General features: G+C 35.2%; 1 protein-coding gene across 1 annotated transcript in view; it reads left to right on the top strand.

Moving 5' to 3' along the window:
- LOC115215588 (collagen alpha-4(IV) chain) overlaps positions 1–17500 on the top strand; it is an 86613-nt gene that overhangs the window by 15387 nt on the left and 53726 nt on the right. The window contains exons 4-11 of the mRNA XM_029784801.2: positions 2104–2238; positions 3040–3084; positions 5024–5149; positions 5564–5608; positions 9421–9483; positions 13695–13730; positions 15017–15058; positions 16663–16681. Of these exons, the coding sequence (XP_029640661.1) occupies positions 2104–2238; positions 3040–3084; positions 5024–5149; positions 5564–5608; positions 9421–9483; positions 13695–13730; positions 15017–15058; positions 16663–16681 (511 nt within the window). The remainder of the gene's footprint in view (positions 1–2103; positions 2239–3039; positions 3085–5023; positions 5150–5563; positions 5609–9420; positions 9484–13694; positions 13731–15016; positions 15059–16662; positions 16682–17500) is intronic.

Here is a 17500-nt window from a genome sequence, read left to right as displayed (position 1 = left end):
CACGTCTGAAGGGGAGATAATGTCAAGAATCATGAATTCTCCAAAGATTACATGCCTATTCTTTACTACCCACAAGGGGCAAAACACAGAGAGGACAAACAAGGACAGACAAACGGATTAAGTCGATTATATCAGATTAAGTCGATTATATCGACCTCGGCGTAATTTGAACTCAGAACGTAGCAGCAGACGAAATACCTATTTCTTTACTACCCAAAAGGGGCTAAACACAGGAAGGACAAACAAAGACAGACAAATGGATTAAGTCGAATATATCGGATTAAGTCGATTATATCGACCTCGGCGTAATTTGAACTCAGAACGTAGCAGCAGACGAAATACCTATTTCTTTACTACCCACAATGTGCTAAACACAGAGAGGACAAACAAGGACAGACAAACGGATTATGTCGATTATATCGACCCCAGTGCGTAACTGGTACTTATTTAATCGACCCTGAAAGAATGAAAGGCAAAGTCGACCTCGGCGGAATTTGAACTGAGAACGTAACGGCAGACGAAATATGGCTTTGCATTTCGCCCGGCGTGCTAACGATTCTGCCAGCTCGCCTTTAAGGACAAGGACAGTCTTAAATCAGAAGACAAAAGAAAGAAAAAAGCAGTTGTGTATACTTGTTTCCGAATCTATGGGCGTCATCGCTCGACAAATGTTTCTACCATATCTTCAGTAGCCAAGAGACTTAGACGTATGCAAAAAAGGGGAAGAACACATCCATGGCGTAGCTAATTGGTATTAATTAAGCAAAATTTTTGTTACTCAGTAATTGTAACACATTGCTACTCGGTAATTGTAAAGGTGGCGAGCTGGAAGAATCGTTAACACGCCGGGCGAAATGCGTAGCCGTATTTCGTCTGCCGCTACGTTCTCAGTTCAAATTCCGCCGAGGTCGACTTTGCCTTTCATCCTTTCGGGATCGATAAATTAAGTACCAGTTACGCAATGGGGTCGATGTAATCGACTTAATCCGTTTGTCTGTCCTTGTTTGTCCCCTCTGTGTTTAGCCCCTTGTGGGTAGTAAAGAAATTGGTAATTGTAACACATCCAATAGAGATGGAGATAATTTTAACAGATCAAGAATTTGTTGTATTACGTTTGATATACCTATATTACGCTATATTGTTCAAATACATGGCGCTGGTCACTATGAGTTTATTTCTCGTAGACCACATTTTTAAAACTTATGTTCTACTCCTTTTGTTTATGCATAAGTCTCTTGGCTACTGGTGACAAAGCAGGAAACTTATGCTACCGATGCCTATTAAGTCAGAAACGAGTATCCACGACTGTCCTCTTCCTTCCAGACAATAAGCATGTCCTTTTTCCTTAATGGTATATCAACCTTGGAGAATTATTGATTTTTTTTTGCTTATCTCCCCTTTTATATGGAGCTGTTGGTGACACATCATCTAAAGGTAGAGATATTTCTAATAAATCAAAGATTTATGTTACTTGGTATTTGGTATACTGCATTTGAATCTGTCTGCCTGTCTTTGTCTGTCTGTCTGTCTATCTATCTATCTATCTATCTATCTATCTATCTATCTATCTATCTATCTACCTACCTGTCTGTCTGTCTGTCTGTCTGTCTGTCTGTCTGTCTGTCTGTCTATCCATTTATCTATTTATCTATACAGACACACACACACACACACACACACATATATATATATATATATATGTTTTTGTGTGTGTGTATGCGTGTGTATCCAAATATAATTTCATATATATGTGTGAGTGTATACATAGATATATGTATATATATACGTATACTCACACACACACACACACACACACACACACACACACACATACACACACACATATATATATATACACACATACACGTATGCGTGTGTATGCATGTATATGTATTTATTGTTTAAGCGTAAACAAACCTCAGAGGTCAACTGAACTTTCAATGTTGATTCTTCTCATAAGGACGTCATATTTGAGAGGAACCACAACGCAAAATGTTTTCACTTTTGTGTTTGGTTTAGATGATTCCATTCTCGACTATTCATACTTTTCTTTTCGTTTTTCCAATTGACTTAACGCAATCTCTTTTTTCAACCTATTTTCAGGGACGTCCAGGTAGGAGGGGACAACACGGATATAATGGCACGGACGGCTTAAGAGGACCCCATGGTGCTGAAGGAAGGCCAGGAGAGCCTGGCCCACGTGGCTTACCAGGACCCCGAGGACCAGTAGGCAAGCGTGTAAGTAGTTTTCAGTGACAAATACTTGCAGTTGACCCGGATTGATTGTTGTGAGAGTTAAATAATTGAACACTTATTAACAGATGTTATACTCTGAGAAGGAACGTAGTACATGGACTGGTTGCACCTCTTTATAAACTCCACAAATGGTTTCTATGTACACTACGAGGGATATATTTAAAGCAAGCAGGCAAGGCCCAATATACGATTTATTCATATATATATATATATATATATATATATATATATATGCTTTCGGTGCGAATGGTTTTCTTATACGGCGCCGAGTTTACAATCCTGTAAATAATAATAATGGTATTTTTATATGAGCTTAAAGCTTATGTCGATCACCGTGCAATGACTAAAGAAAATAGTCTAATAAAGGGGGTCTATAAGCCCTCGACAGGATTGTAAACTCGAAGTATATATATACATACAGATTGAAATGGATATTACCTGAACTAAGTTTAAGTACAACGAAAAGAATACAGTATACATAGGTTACAAGAATAAGCAACGGTATAATAAAATTGTATACTTACGTATTCTCTATCGTGGTAATACCTTCTAAAAACTACCAAAAATAACTCCTGCAAAACATACATTTGGCTGAAAGCGGGCTAGTGAGAGAAAATTACACACAAGGAAGTAAATTTACTTCATGTCAATTAGAAATGTTTTAAATAAAGTACAGCGCCCAAGAAAACGTCATATTACAACATGTTGCTTCTTACACTGTTTCTTGCTTATTTGCAATATATTGGAATGACCTAAATATTCTTTCTTTCTTTTGAAATATAGGGATTAGCCGGAGTTCCTGGAGCTACTGGAGCCACTGGAGAAGTGGTAAGTAGAAGATATCACATTTTATCGACATTACAGGTTTAATGGCACGCATGCACGGTTTAACACTTTAAATGACAGTTCTTTTAGAGCATTCCATTTAATACCTCTAAGTAATGGCTGGGGTTCTTAGATACAGTAGCCCTCAAATCACACTATATCGCCTTAATTAACGACTGACACATTGAAATAATGTATTTGTAAATGTAAATGTGATCAATTTGAAAATCAAGAAGGGTAGTTGCTGCTTGAAGTGCCATTGATTATCGATCAGCTCAAACTTTAGCAAAAAACTACTCCGCATCGACAATGACACCATAATGAGACAGAGCTAAGTTCAGAACGTCTATTAGGTCGAAATTGCAGCCATATTTTTCCAAATTTTTAATAAAGAGAGAGAGAGAGAGAGAGAGAGAGAGAGAGAGAGCATTTGATATTGTTGCCCAAGATGCGTTATAGCCTCAAAAGCAAACAAGAAATTGTTTTTTTGTTGCCAAGAAGCTCAATGAGAGAAAAAAGACAAACAAGTTATGAAACAAGTCGTTAGTTACATCTATGAGAAGACATTATGTTTGCTTCTACTCCAGCAAAGTCATTTACGCACCAACGAGTGAAGCTCTACATTGACGGCACTACACTTTCTTTTGATAAAATTCAGTTTCCATTTTATAAAGTAAAATGTGAAAAGATTGATTTAGACAGAAATTAGACTCTCGGAATTCAGTTAGACTTTAGGAATTAAGGAGTTATCCGTTTGGCATTATTTATGTCATTAATTATTGAGATGTTATTCTGATCAGTTCATTTGTAAGGTATGTCCGTACAAACATTTGATTTAGAAATATAATTTCTATTAGACTTTTTAGAAAATCAACAATGTAAGTCGACATTAACAAAAAATAAAGCCTTAATGTGTATGAGGAAAATATGAAACTTATACAAAATGTTCATTCCTGGACTGGATAGTATTCATAAATCATCCACACCTTTAAGCTAGGAACACCTGCCAACATTTTATAAAAGCTGTTATAAATGTTGCTACTGCTAGAAAGCGCAGCCAAATACTCTCACACTTAACTTAAAATGGAAAGAACTTATTGAATAACATAAGTGTCACTTAAAATACAGATAATTCTTCTTCCTCGAAAACCAATATCTTTAACTAAAAAGTATGACAATGGGAGCGACAGTTGCACCCACGTTTGTATCACTAGTAATGAGATTCCTTGAAGAAAATATCTATGCAGTTCTGAGATCAGTATTTTCAATCCTATTTGAAATAAAACGAAAAAATTCTGGCTGATTGCTTCGAATTTTAAAAGAGAAGGAAAGATGATTTTTGCAACAGGAGTCGGTGAACCGAGGTAAATTACATCAAGTGGGGTAAAAATGAAGTTCTTGTGGTTAATGAGGACTTATTAGACAATATCTCATGATCGATCCGGAATTATATAAACACAGTAACAAAATAACCACAGAGGAGAACATAACACTTAAGTTACTGGTGTTAGTTATATTGATATGGAATTTATATACATACAAAATGAATGCATTTTACACCAAAAGCCAGCATGAGAATTTCCCTCATGGTAACTACAGTAGTATAGTTCGTTCTTACAGAAAATCCATGTTTGAGTGGTATTAATACTGTTCTACCGTTAATAGATATTTTTTAACAAGCTCACTGGCTAATCGCGACACCAGAGCCTGTTCTGGCACTGTTATTTTAGACATCGCTGGCAGAGATGAATCAGGGCTATCTCAAGCGAACGAGTGTCCGTCATTGACGAGACCAAGGAAAGTCGAAATCACGTGACCTGGTGTCGGCGCTGGAGATAGCGGGGATTTATCTCCCCACTAGCAATATAAATATGTACGAATATTTATGTACGTATATATGTTTGTATATGTCGTATAATTCCCATTTCTTGTGGCATTTCAGGGTGAAGCTGGACCTAGAGGTCCTCAAGGTATTCCTGGCGTTATCGGGTCAGATGGTCCAATTGGAGACAAAGGAGAACCTGGTCTAAAAGGAGACCGAGGACCATTGGGATATCAAGGACTTCCTGTAAGTTTCAAGTATTATTTCGTTCGCTGAGTTCAAATGTTACCAATCACTTTTGATTATTTCAACCTCTTTTCTGCAGGAAATATATAAAAATAAATAAATATATAATATATAAAAATAAATAAAAATAGACTCTTTTATTTAATACAAAATCAGTGATTTCTTTCTTGTATACGCCCACAACTACGTGTTGCGCATAAGATATATGTGATTTTATACATACATATGTACATATATACAGATGTATATCAATATCTATATGTACATGTATATGTACACACACACGCAATACAAACACGCAACATCGCTATTTGAGAATTCATGTATATGTAAGAAATCAATATATTTATATATGTGTGTGACTGTGTGTATGTATGCATGTATTGCTAACTTTTTCGCTTTCTTTCTTTTAAGGGTCTTCTTGGAGAACCTGGACGACATGGCCGCGACGGACTACCAGTAAGGGACTATTATTCATTACAGTCATCTTCATTGCCATTGTTATTGCACCGTGCATATAAGTATAAATACGAAAACATATAAATATTAATTCATGCGTATATATATATATATATATATATATATATATATATATACACATCTGAAGAAAGTTTTTTTCTTATTTTGGAAATTATCAATTATATACAAAATTCTTTAAAAACATTTTGAAACAAAACAGAGCGGCCCAAATCCTTTGAAAATATGCTTTCACTGTTTATGGCTTTTCAAACGTACATATTATGGAGTAATCTGTAAGAGAGCAAATTGTTTGGAGTAGCGGTGTTGATTATATCCGGTTTAGTTTCAGATTTAGAAATCTTATATAGTTTGCACATTTTAGCGTCTCATAGACATTCATTTTCTTCCTTTAAGTCGCTTGATGTTCACAATCTAAGAAATGAATCTTTGTTTTGTTGCTTTAGATTTTCTCACTCCATGTATTAATTTTGATTCTGTATCGAGAGATTCCTAAACGAATTGATATTAGAAAGATATTCATTTGTGCTAGAAAACAACTACTTCTTCCTTGAAAACCAATATCTTTAGCTAAAATGTAATGTCAATGGGAGTGACAGTTGCACCCACGTTTGTATCACTAGTAATGGGATTCCTTGAAGAAAATATCTATGCAGTTCTGAGATCAATATTTTCAAGCCTATTTGAAATAAAACGAAAAAATTGCTTCGAAGTTTTGAAAGAGAAGGAAAGATGATTTTTGCAACAGGGGTCGGTGAACCGAGGTAAATTACATCAAGTGGGGTAAAAATGAAGTTCTTGTGGTAAATGAGTACTTATTAGACAAGTAAAATTATATTAAAAAACACGTGTTCCTTGTTACGACAGGAAATTTTCTTCTGGTGACACTGCATTTGTCCACTGTAGTGGACGTGTGAATCAATTCAAATAAATAGATTCAATAAAATAGATTCAACAAACCTTTTGAAGTCAAAGCATCTATGATTTTCTTCCTTTCAAATTAAGGGGATAACGTCGGCGTGAATAAATATATTTTGGGTAATTCATTAGAAAGTTTTCCTACCCATGCCTTACAGGATATCTTAAATCAATAAACAGCATTCATGAATTGATCCAGTTCACTATCGTTTCTTTACTACCCACAAGGGGCTAACACAGAGAGGACAAACAAGGACAGACAAACGGATTAAGTCAATTATATTGACCCCAGTGCGTAACTGGTACTTAATTTATCGAACCTGAAAGGATGAAAGGCAAAGTCAACCTCGGCGGAATTTGAACTGAGAACGTAACGGCAGACGAAATACTGCTAGGCATTTCGCCCGGCGTGCTAACTATTCTGCCAGCTCGATCCAGTTCACTATGGACAATATGGAAGTGAATGAAAAGAAACTTCTGTTAGACATTCTCTGTTTCAGTCTTACAGAGAAACCTTCACAATGGGTGTGAAGACAAAAACAGAGACAAATATTCTTTATTTCCATAATCCTGGAAACTATAAATCTTACATACGGCCAAACAATGCATACCAGTCCTACACCAAACATCGAATCTCAGAAACATAGTAAAAGAATTGCAAATTATCAACAACAGAAGATAACCACTGAATCTAAAATGACCCTTAAAATAAATAAAATTTGCGTTAGAAGAAATATTGCTAGGAACAAAATGTAGAGACTTCCGTTGTTCGATGAGTGAATTAATAGAACAGAGCAAATCCCAAAATTCAAGCATGGAAAGAATTGATGGTTAATGCAAACATGAATTGAAAACCAAACAATTCATTTACAACATCATATGCCCACAATACAATGAGAATTATGTCAGACAAACAGGATCAAAGTTAATACATCAAAGTTAATACATCAAAGATTCAGCCCCTAGAAATACTGCATATAGTGAGCATTTAGACATTTGTGCAAATGGAAAATTCAAATTATTCCTTTTAAAAAAACTAATATATTATTATTATTAATATAAGGAAATCAATATTGAACTCATCATAAAAATGTACCTATGTGAAAGACCTTATTGTATTAAAAATATATATAAATAAATAAATATAAATATATATACATATAATGTATATGATAAATTTGATAGTTTAAAAGTTTTGAATTAATTTTTTAAGCATCTTACGATCGTTTCGCAGAAGAGTTGTCCCTATAATGAAATCCTATATTGATAAGCATTTATAGACAACCCTTCTGCTCTTCAGAGATATAAAATATGAATATTGTATAATATATTGAATGATAGTTTTTTTTTTTAATTTGAAGTAAAGAAAGAAAATGATAAACTACGGAAGGGAAAAGAAGAATATATGAATTCTAAATCCTAAACTAAAACCGAAATACACAATGCCGATACTAAAAACAAATACAACTATACAGATTATTCCATAACACTCGTGCTTAAAAATCTGAAAGCAACGGAAGCGCTTACACTATATGAAAACTTGTTTCCAAACGATTTGTGTAGTTCTGTTGAGTTCAATCTCACCGAGGTCAACTTTGCCTTTCATCCTTTCGGGGTCGATAAATTAAGTACCAGTTACGCACTGGTGTCGATGTAATCGACTTAATACCTATGTCTGTCCTTGTTTGTCCCCTCTGTGTTTAGCCCCTTGTGGGTAATAAAGAAATAGATATAACTACCTATTGTCTTTTCCGCCAAATTTCAAGCCTTGTATGTATATTAGTGATAATCATTAAGGGATATAACAGATTAGCAAAATCTTTAGAAAGTCGGTAAAATTGTCATACGTTACTAATTCGGGCACTTTTGATTTGGGGTTCAAATCTCAGCGAGGTGAACTTTGTCTTTTATCCTTTCAAAGTCGATGAAATAAAGTACCTGGCAAGTATTAGCGTTCATGGTTTCAACTAATTCCCTCCCCCAAAATATGTGTCTATGTTAGAAAATTTGATAAGTATATTGGCGGGGTATATACATTCAAATCACGCCAAGTCAGCCATGTCGTTACATTTTCTCCGGTGTTGAGAAAATAAAGCAGTCAAATACGTTAATGAAATATATGAATCCCATTTCAGAGTCGTTGTAGCTATGTAACATTATTTACAACTTTTGCTTATGTTGAAAGAATGGTAAATCGGTAGATTTAGGACAATATCGGGTATAAAGTCTTGGTTTATTTTCATTGCCATGCTTTGAATTCTAATTTCAAAATTATTAAGTTCGATGTGGTCAACAGTCAACTTTTAAGTTAGGAATATTCAAGATCGCTGAAGTGGCAACAAAAAAAGGTACACTACTGATCTAGATGCATTGCAGTATTGAGATATTCTCCTTCATTTCATTGCCTTGTATTCAAAACCTTCTTGAATCCATAGTTTTCTAAAGAAATTCTACCATGGTCAACTATGCGTTTTTATTCTCCGAACTCAGTTACAAAAGTACCAGTCGATACCAATCAGCTACTGGAGTCGATTAAAAAACGGAATTATTTGTTACCGCTATCCCACTCACATCAATTCCTAGCCTTGTGCCAAAGTTAATTCGTTTTCTAAATTCAATTCCATTTTGTTTCAAATTTATACAAATCTTTCCAGAAATAACAACCGAATTTCATTAAATCACACACTTTTTGAGCTTCTGTCAAAATTTGAAACTCATTAAATCACATTTTAAGAATAAAGAGCATGTGGGTAAATGTATCGAAGACGGATCATAGTTTTGCATGGGATAAATAGCAACAACAATACAACAACAACGAAACAGAACAATATATTAATACTTTTTCTCCAATTCTCTACTTTTCTCTTTGTAATTAGGGAGAAGATGGTGAACCTGGACCTCAAGGACCTATTGGAGACCCCGGATGCAAAGGAGAGAGGGTAAGTTTTAACACGTTTTTCAATCATTAGATATCTTAATTTCTAAGTTTAGTTTCTTCCAATCTCCATTTCCTGCTACTAATTCCGTTGTTAGAAGCTTACTTACTCATTGTCTCGTAGACAAAAGACACTTGTAATAAGATATGACAGAGTAAAAAGCGTCATCAAATGGAAAACATATCGGCATTATCACATGCAGTTGGGAAATAATTGGTCTTAAGCTTGCATCAAATTGGAAATGCTCAAATGGTGGAGTAAAACTCTAACAAATTTTGAGCATGCTTATTCAGACTAACAAGAGAATTTAAATAGGCTCGCCTAAATCTCATAAACAGGGAAACAAAAAGTAAACCTGATCCATTTTGATCACTTGTGACCAAAAGTACAGTCACTCGGATAAAGAAATATTGTTATGGTACAAGAATTCGAAAATGAAAATATGCAAACATGGGTGATGTTTAATATACCAAGTATATTAAAAGGAAACACAATGAATGCAAACATTAGCGTTATACATCTTGCAATGCTTTGGTCAGAGGAAAAATGCGACCGAGCATAAAACTGCATATATTGTACGTAAGTAAAAATACGCTTTAATACACAGTCGTATTAGACAAGACTCAAGATTTCGAGTGGTCACAGTGACAAAATGTTGGAATGGTTTATACTAAATGATGTGAAAAATGTTCGCCAAATAATATTTTTTGCTGTTAAGAAAGGAAAGAAAGTATTGCTTTTAGGGTGAATAATGAGTGATTTGTTTGGACTGCATATCGTTGAATGTTTGAAAGATTTTACATCTCTCCCTCTTTTAAGCGTAAGAGTCCAATACATCCAAGTATACATACGTACAAGCATATATATATATATGTATATTTACATACATACATTTATATATATATATATTTATGTATGGATGTATATGTATATATATATATACACATACGTATATACATATTTATATATGTATATATATATATATATATATATATATAATATATATATTTGTTTTTTATACATATATGTATAAACATAATATATGTAAATACGTATACATGTATATGTATGTATATATATATATATATATATATATATATATATATATATATATATATATGTGGTGTGTGTGTGTGTGTGTGTATACACATACAGACACACACACACACATATTAATACATAAAAGAATATAAGGAGAAAAATCACGTTAATGATTTTTATCAAGTAGTCAGCATGCTATAAAAAAGTATCGGGAATTAATACATTAAATTAATAATAATGTGCATCTGTATATAATTATATGAAGGGGGTTGGGGCGAAAACAACCTGTCCCCAGCATGCTTGAGAGGCTGATGCCTTCTAAAGACTACCAAAACTAACTCCTGCTAAATATACATTTGGCTGAAAGCGGGCTAGTGAGGGAAAATTTAAAAGGCCTTACGTTAATTGTGAATTTTTTAAGGTATCGGCACTTCTAGCATGCTGAAGACAGGTCATTTTCGCCCTAGCTCCCTTGATATAATTATACACACACACACACACACACACCTATATATATATATATATATATATATACTGCCGAATATATACTACATACATACATACATATATATATATATATATATATATATATATATATATATATATATATATATATATATATTCACTGCCGAATAAACCACGCGTGAACGGAGGATTTTAAAAAAGTATAACAATTATACACGAGGCATGTTCTTTATCGCCTCGTGTCTATATGTGAGCCTTGGCCTTCTGATGAAGATGGCGACGCCAGTTGTACATTAAAATTATTTTATTTACGAAAGGATTGCCGAAACTATGCATAGTCCAGGAAATATAGGGTAAATGTTTTTATTGTCCATTCCCTTTCAGAATTGCAACAATAAGGGGCTTGGAGTTTAACTGATCTTTCTAGTGAGTCAGATGTCCCATTATGGTCACCTCTTATGCGTTTAAATGTACACTGTATATATATATATATATATATATATATATATATATATATATATATAAAACATAGATAAAAAATTAGATATATTTCGACCAAAGATTGGTCCAGGCCATGTCTAACTTAATAGCACCACCTGATAGGATTATCTAAATTCTTTTAAAGTCAAATTTTGTTTATGGTCCATTCAAATAGTGAGTTCTTGTTGAGTGAGTTGTGTCCAATTATGGGTGGCTTATCTGGTATTCCTTGAAGAAATCTGTCCAAACTCAATTTAAAGGTAATGGGATCCTTTTCCTCTTTTATCAGTTTTGGGACAATGTTGAACAGGGCAGGGCCTGTTGAGGAAAAGAAATTATGTCGCAGTGTTTATGTTGTGATCCTGAATTGGGCAGGGGACGTATGGCCCGTGGTCTCAGCCTTGGATGAACCTTGAAACTAATGTTCAGATCGTTTGGGCAATGTTGGCGGTATATTCTCCACATAGTACAAATGATGTACCGCTAGCAGCGGCGCTAGAGAGAGTAGAGTTTCAAGGCTTTAAGGCGGTCTCAGGAATCGAGATCAGTCATACCTTCAATTCGTTTTGTGAGTGCTCTGTGGGGTGATTCAATCCTCGAGATGTTTTGTTTTGTATGGGAAGACCACAAGGGGCAGCAGTATTCTAGATGTGGCCGTATAAAGGAGGAGAAAAGTGGAATGATGATACCTTGTTCTCTGCATATATATATATATATGTATATATATATATTATATATATACATATATATATGTGCATATATGTATATATATATATATATATATATGCATATATATATATATATATATATATATATATATATATATATGTATACACATATATATGTATGTATACATATATGCGCATATATGTATATATATATTTCCCTTCTGGTCATTTCAATATGTGACCGCGTGTGTATTGTTGGCGATTTTCTTTCTCCGTTTTCCCTTCTTTGGACTTTTTCTATACTTTTGATCCAGTTTGTAATATATCTAAAAATTCTGCAATGAGTGAACTAATACAAATATGTCACTTAATTGTCTGGTAAGAATGTACCATGACCCACAAAAATGCTTTAGAAGCTGTGGATAGAAAATTTACAAGACATTAGAAATTGCAATTCCTTGATGGGAAATGTCACAGTATTATTGACAGGAGACTTCCAACAAACAGTACCAGTTGTTCCAAGAGGAACAAAAGTAGATGAGTTCAATATAGTCTTCTATATTATGGTATCATGTGAAAACACTTCAACTTTCAGCAAATATGAGATCGAGACTTTCAAGATATCAATCAGCTAAACTATTTTCATGTAATAAACAAACAAAACTTCATGTATAAAAATGATCTTTTTTCTACTTCAATTGCTACATGTTTTTCTCTTATAAAAATATTATATCATTGCCATTACTGTATAGATAAATAAAATAACACATACAGCTCATTTATTATTGTCATATCATACACAAACACAAGTTCATGTATGATATTGATCTTGTTTCCACTTCAATTTCCACATGGTTTTCTCTTCTAAAAATACATACATACAGGAGGAGTAAATTATACATATAATAATACTTTCAATGTGGTTCTCGATAAACAGTTACAGTAATTACTATCTATCTATCTATCTATCTATCTATCTATCTATATCTATCTATCTATCTATCTATCTATCTATCTATCTATCTATCTATCTATCTATCTATCTATCTATCTATCTATATATATATATATATATATATATATATATATATATATAATATATATATATAAGGATAATATCGTTAATTTAAAAATAAAACAACGATTTTATCAGTGGTTAGCATGGAAAAAATAACCTTCAAAGGTAATAATTATTAAAATTATAAATTAGGGTATCTACGAGATACCACCATACTGAAAATAGCAGCCATGATCTGATTCTAAAACCACCTTAGTTGTCCATATATCAACACGGAGAGAAAACGAAGAGACAAGATGAAACTAGTGAAAATTTACTGGATAATTCTAGATCCCGGATTTCTGACTTTGCATTTAGGAATGCAGATTTGTATACATATACATACAGACACAAGCACACATGCACACATATATGTCCGAAAAGAGGGAAAGCCCCCACCCCGTAATCAGTTAAATAAATCTACTGTTTTCTACATCTAGATTCTTTCATGGATCGTTTTTATTACTATAGTAATGTTTTATTTTATTTTCTTACATCCATAGGGATTTGACGGCAAAGAGGGCCCCCCTGGACCACCGGTAAGTTATGAATCAATTTTCAATAACTGTTTACTACAAGCGATGTGCACATACATATGTACAAACTTGTACACACACACACACACACACACACACACACACACACACACACACACACACACACACACACACACACACACGTACATGCACGTGCATGTGTGTGAGTGTGTAAGAGCATATATTTGTTAATTTCGTTCGGAGGTCGAATAAAATAGGGGTTCATAACTTTGACAAAGCTCTACTGTTGAATAGAAGCAGGTTTGAGGTTGGAGGCTAAGCGTCATCAACAACTACAGCATCATCTTCAACATCAACAACAGGCCGTCCAAGAATTTGGACCTGGAGATCTCCATTTCCAGCAACTTCGAGGGCCACCTCCCATTGGTGTCGGGCGTCAACGAAGAGCCCACGACTACAACAAGACGACCAAAGTTTTTGTTTTTTCCAAGGTTTGGGGTCTCCCGCTCCTAAGCCCTAGACCATCACCTATTCACCCTTACCCATCTTGTTGCTTAACAACAACAAAAACATCAATAGCAGCACCACCTCCAACACTAAATACCACCGTGAACATACCACCAGCACTAATACCAGCATCCCCCAACCCCCATTACCATCGTCATTATCACCACCATCACCATCACCTTTCGCTCTGTCATATCTCTGAATATTTCTTCAACTTCATGCTGACGGCTAAAAAAAAAAAATGAAATAGAATGAGCGAGATAACAGGATATGGAGGGCCATATTGTTTTTGGAATTATAGGTGCACCTTTCATCGTAAGTTTGTTCAATTCGATTCTGCTTACGACTAAACGACGACGACGATGATAATGACGACAACAGCAACAACAAGGAGGTGCAATGGCCCAGTGGTTAGGGCAGTGGACTCGCGGTCGGAGGAGCGCACTTGCTATCCCCAGACCGGGCGTTGTGTGTGTTTATTGAACGAAAACACCTAAAGCTTCACGAGGCTCCGGCAGGGGGCGGTGGCGACCCCTGTTGTACTCTTTCGCTCCAACTTTCTCTCACTCTTTCTTCCTGTTTCTTATATCCGACTTCCTACGCAACCACTGAGCCTGGATGCATCCGTCGATGGATGCTCTCGGTGTCGGCGGTTGACCTGCTTTTTCTTCTGCGGGTCTTATAAATAGCAAAGGACCACGTTTCGGACTTCTCCCACTCTGGGACGAAGACCGCTTCGCTCAACAAACAAACAAACAAACAACAACAATAACAACGTCATAATACTATCAAATTGCTAAATCTCAAATATTAAATTTCAGGGTGAATTGTTTGTCAATGGAACAGATTTTGCGGTTCTGAAGGTAAGTCACTTCGTAATTATCTCACCTATTTCAGCTTTCAGTGATCTCTTTATCACTCATTATTGTTTTTATCTCTCTTATTTCTCTTACCTATGTCTTACACTTGTCTTAACCTCGCTTGTACCTCTCGTTTCTATCTCTGTTACCTCTCTTGTACTACTTCTATCTCTCGCGCTCCTCCCTCATCTATTTCTTTCATGTATATCAGTCTTATATCTATCTCTCTTATATTTTGCTCATACTTCCTTTATGTCTCTCTAATACCGCTCTTGTCCTACCATCATGCCCCTCTTTTATATAAGGCAATGAACTGATGTAGTTGTCAGAGCGCTGGACAGAATACCCAGGAGTATTTGTTCCGACGCTGCACCCTGAGCTCTCCCCCCCTCTCTCTCTCTCTCTCTATCTCTCCACTTGTTCATATGACTTGTAGATATTCCCCTAACTTTAATTGATTCAATCCACTGAACTACAAATAGATACTGTTGTTACCAGGAGCATGACTACCATTAACGAGTGTTTCATTGGATTGCAGTAATGATTCACAAACATTCCAGTTGGTTTTGAGAAACTAACTGATACCTACCTAATCCGACGTATTCTTTAAATATCCTCTTATAGCGGAAGTTCATCATCACATTTTTGTTTCACAGCACACCGAAGGTTAGATAAAAAAAATCCCCTCCGCCACAATGATATAAACAAATCAAAACCGATTGTCAAGTAGTGTTGGGGGTCAAACACAAAGACACACACAAAAGACACACACATCACACACACATACACACACAAAGACACACACACATATGTATATATCTACAATTTATGTATGCTTAAATGCATACGACGGGCTTCTTTCATTTTCCATCTTTATATTTAGAATATTATAAAAGAAAGAATGTATTCTGTTGTGTCTGGGGAGAGTCATTTTCTTTTTGTGCCTTATAATGAAACACTCTCACCGGTAAAAATTTCCACTTATTTCTTATTTTTATTCTCCTAAAATTTTCGTTGTATCTTGCAACCTTTTCAAAATTTTACCGGTGCGTGTGTTACATTATAAGGCACAAAAAGAAAATGACTCTCCCCAGACACAACAGAATATGCTTCAACACACGAACTCACATAAAGAATCTCGCAAACCAATCCCAAAACAAAACAATGTATTGTTTATCTAGTTTTATTAATGTTACGTGTGTTAAACAAAATGATAATCGCATTTCACAAGATACTGAAGCCGTACTTACCATAACCGTACACTTACACAAACATGGTTACCATCATCATCACCACCATCGCCAACGCAGCATTACCACACCAATATAATATTACTGCCACAACCAGCATCATCACTACCAGTGCCATTAACATCGTCGCTGCCACTGTCATCATCACACTATGACTACCGCCATCACATCAAAAATCCATGACACACTTGATTTGGTCACACCTTGTGGACACACCAATGTCACACAGCACACCGTTTCAGGACAGCCTAAATTAGATACTTGATTTCTTGTTAGCTACATAAATACACTATCGACCCTTTTAATATTTCACACTGTTATGTTTCAAATTTCTAATGTGTTATTTCTCTATTGCAGGGTCAAAAGGGAGAGCGCGGTGAGTCATTGTTGCAATTCCTTCATTTTAATTACTTGAAATTCCTTCATTTTAATTACTTGCATAGCGAGTGACTTGATCTGAGATCGTGTGCTGGAACGAAAACAATTGCAGCGTGGAAGGTCGTTAAATTTGATGTCCTTGAAGGGTTTCCATTTTGCTTATCAATACCATCTGTCAAGCAGCTGCTAGGTGGGAACTGGACTGTAACTGTAGCAGTAATGGTTTCATTATCTAACTCCACCACACTAAAATGTCACCCGTGGATCAGGTGTCGAAAAAGAATTCTTTTTAAAGGGTGTTTTTTTTTTTGTGAGTGTCCATGTACCTTTAAAATACTATTATTAAATGAGTAAATAAGCTGTTAGAATAGATGAAGAAGTCCACACACAAACATGCACTCACATATGCACACACCTACATGCACACACATCCCCGCACACACATTGCGTGACACCTCGAGACTTCAATCATAACTCCGGGACGATTAAAGACTTGTGAGTGGATTTGGTTGACGGAACCTGAAAGAAGCCCATCATGTATATGTACCTATGTATACATATATATATGTGTGTGTGACATTCTGTTTGTCCCCCCCCCCGTCACAACGACGTGAATAGATCAACATCAGTTGTCAAGCAGTGTTGGGGGTCAAACACAAGGACACACAGACACACACAATTTATGTATGTATAAATGCAATCGACGGGCTTCTTTAATGTTCCGTCTTCTAAAACCATTCATAAAGCTTTGGTCGGCCCCGGTGCAAGAAGACACTTACCTGAAGTGCCACGCAATAAAACTGAACCGAAGACGACA

This window comes from Octopus sinensis, linkage group LG9 (genome assembly GCF_006345805.1).
Source record: "Octopus sinensis linkage group LG9, ASM634580v1, whole genome shotgun sequence".
NCBI lineage: Eukaryota > Metazoa > Mollusca > Cephalopoda > Octopoda > Octopodidae > Octopus > Octopus sinensis.
The sequence above is the reverse complement of the archived record's forward strand: the minus strand, read 5'-3'. Positions and strand labels throughout refer to the sequence as shown.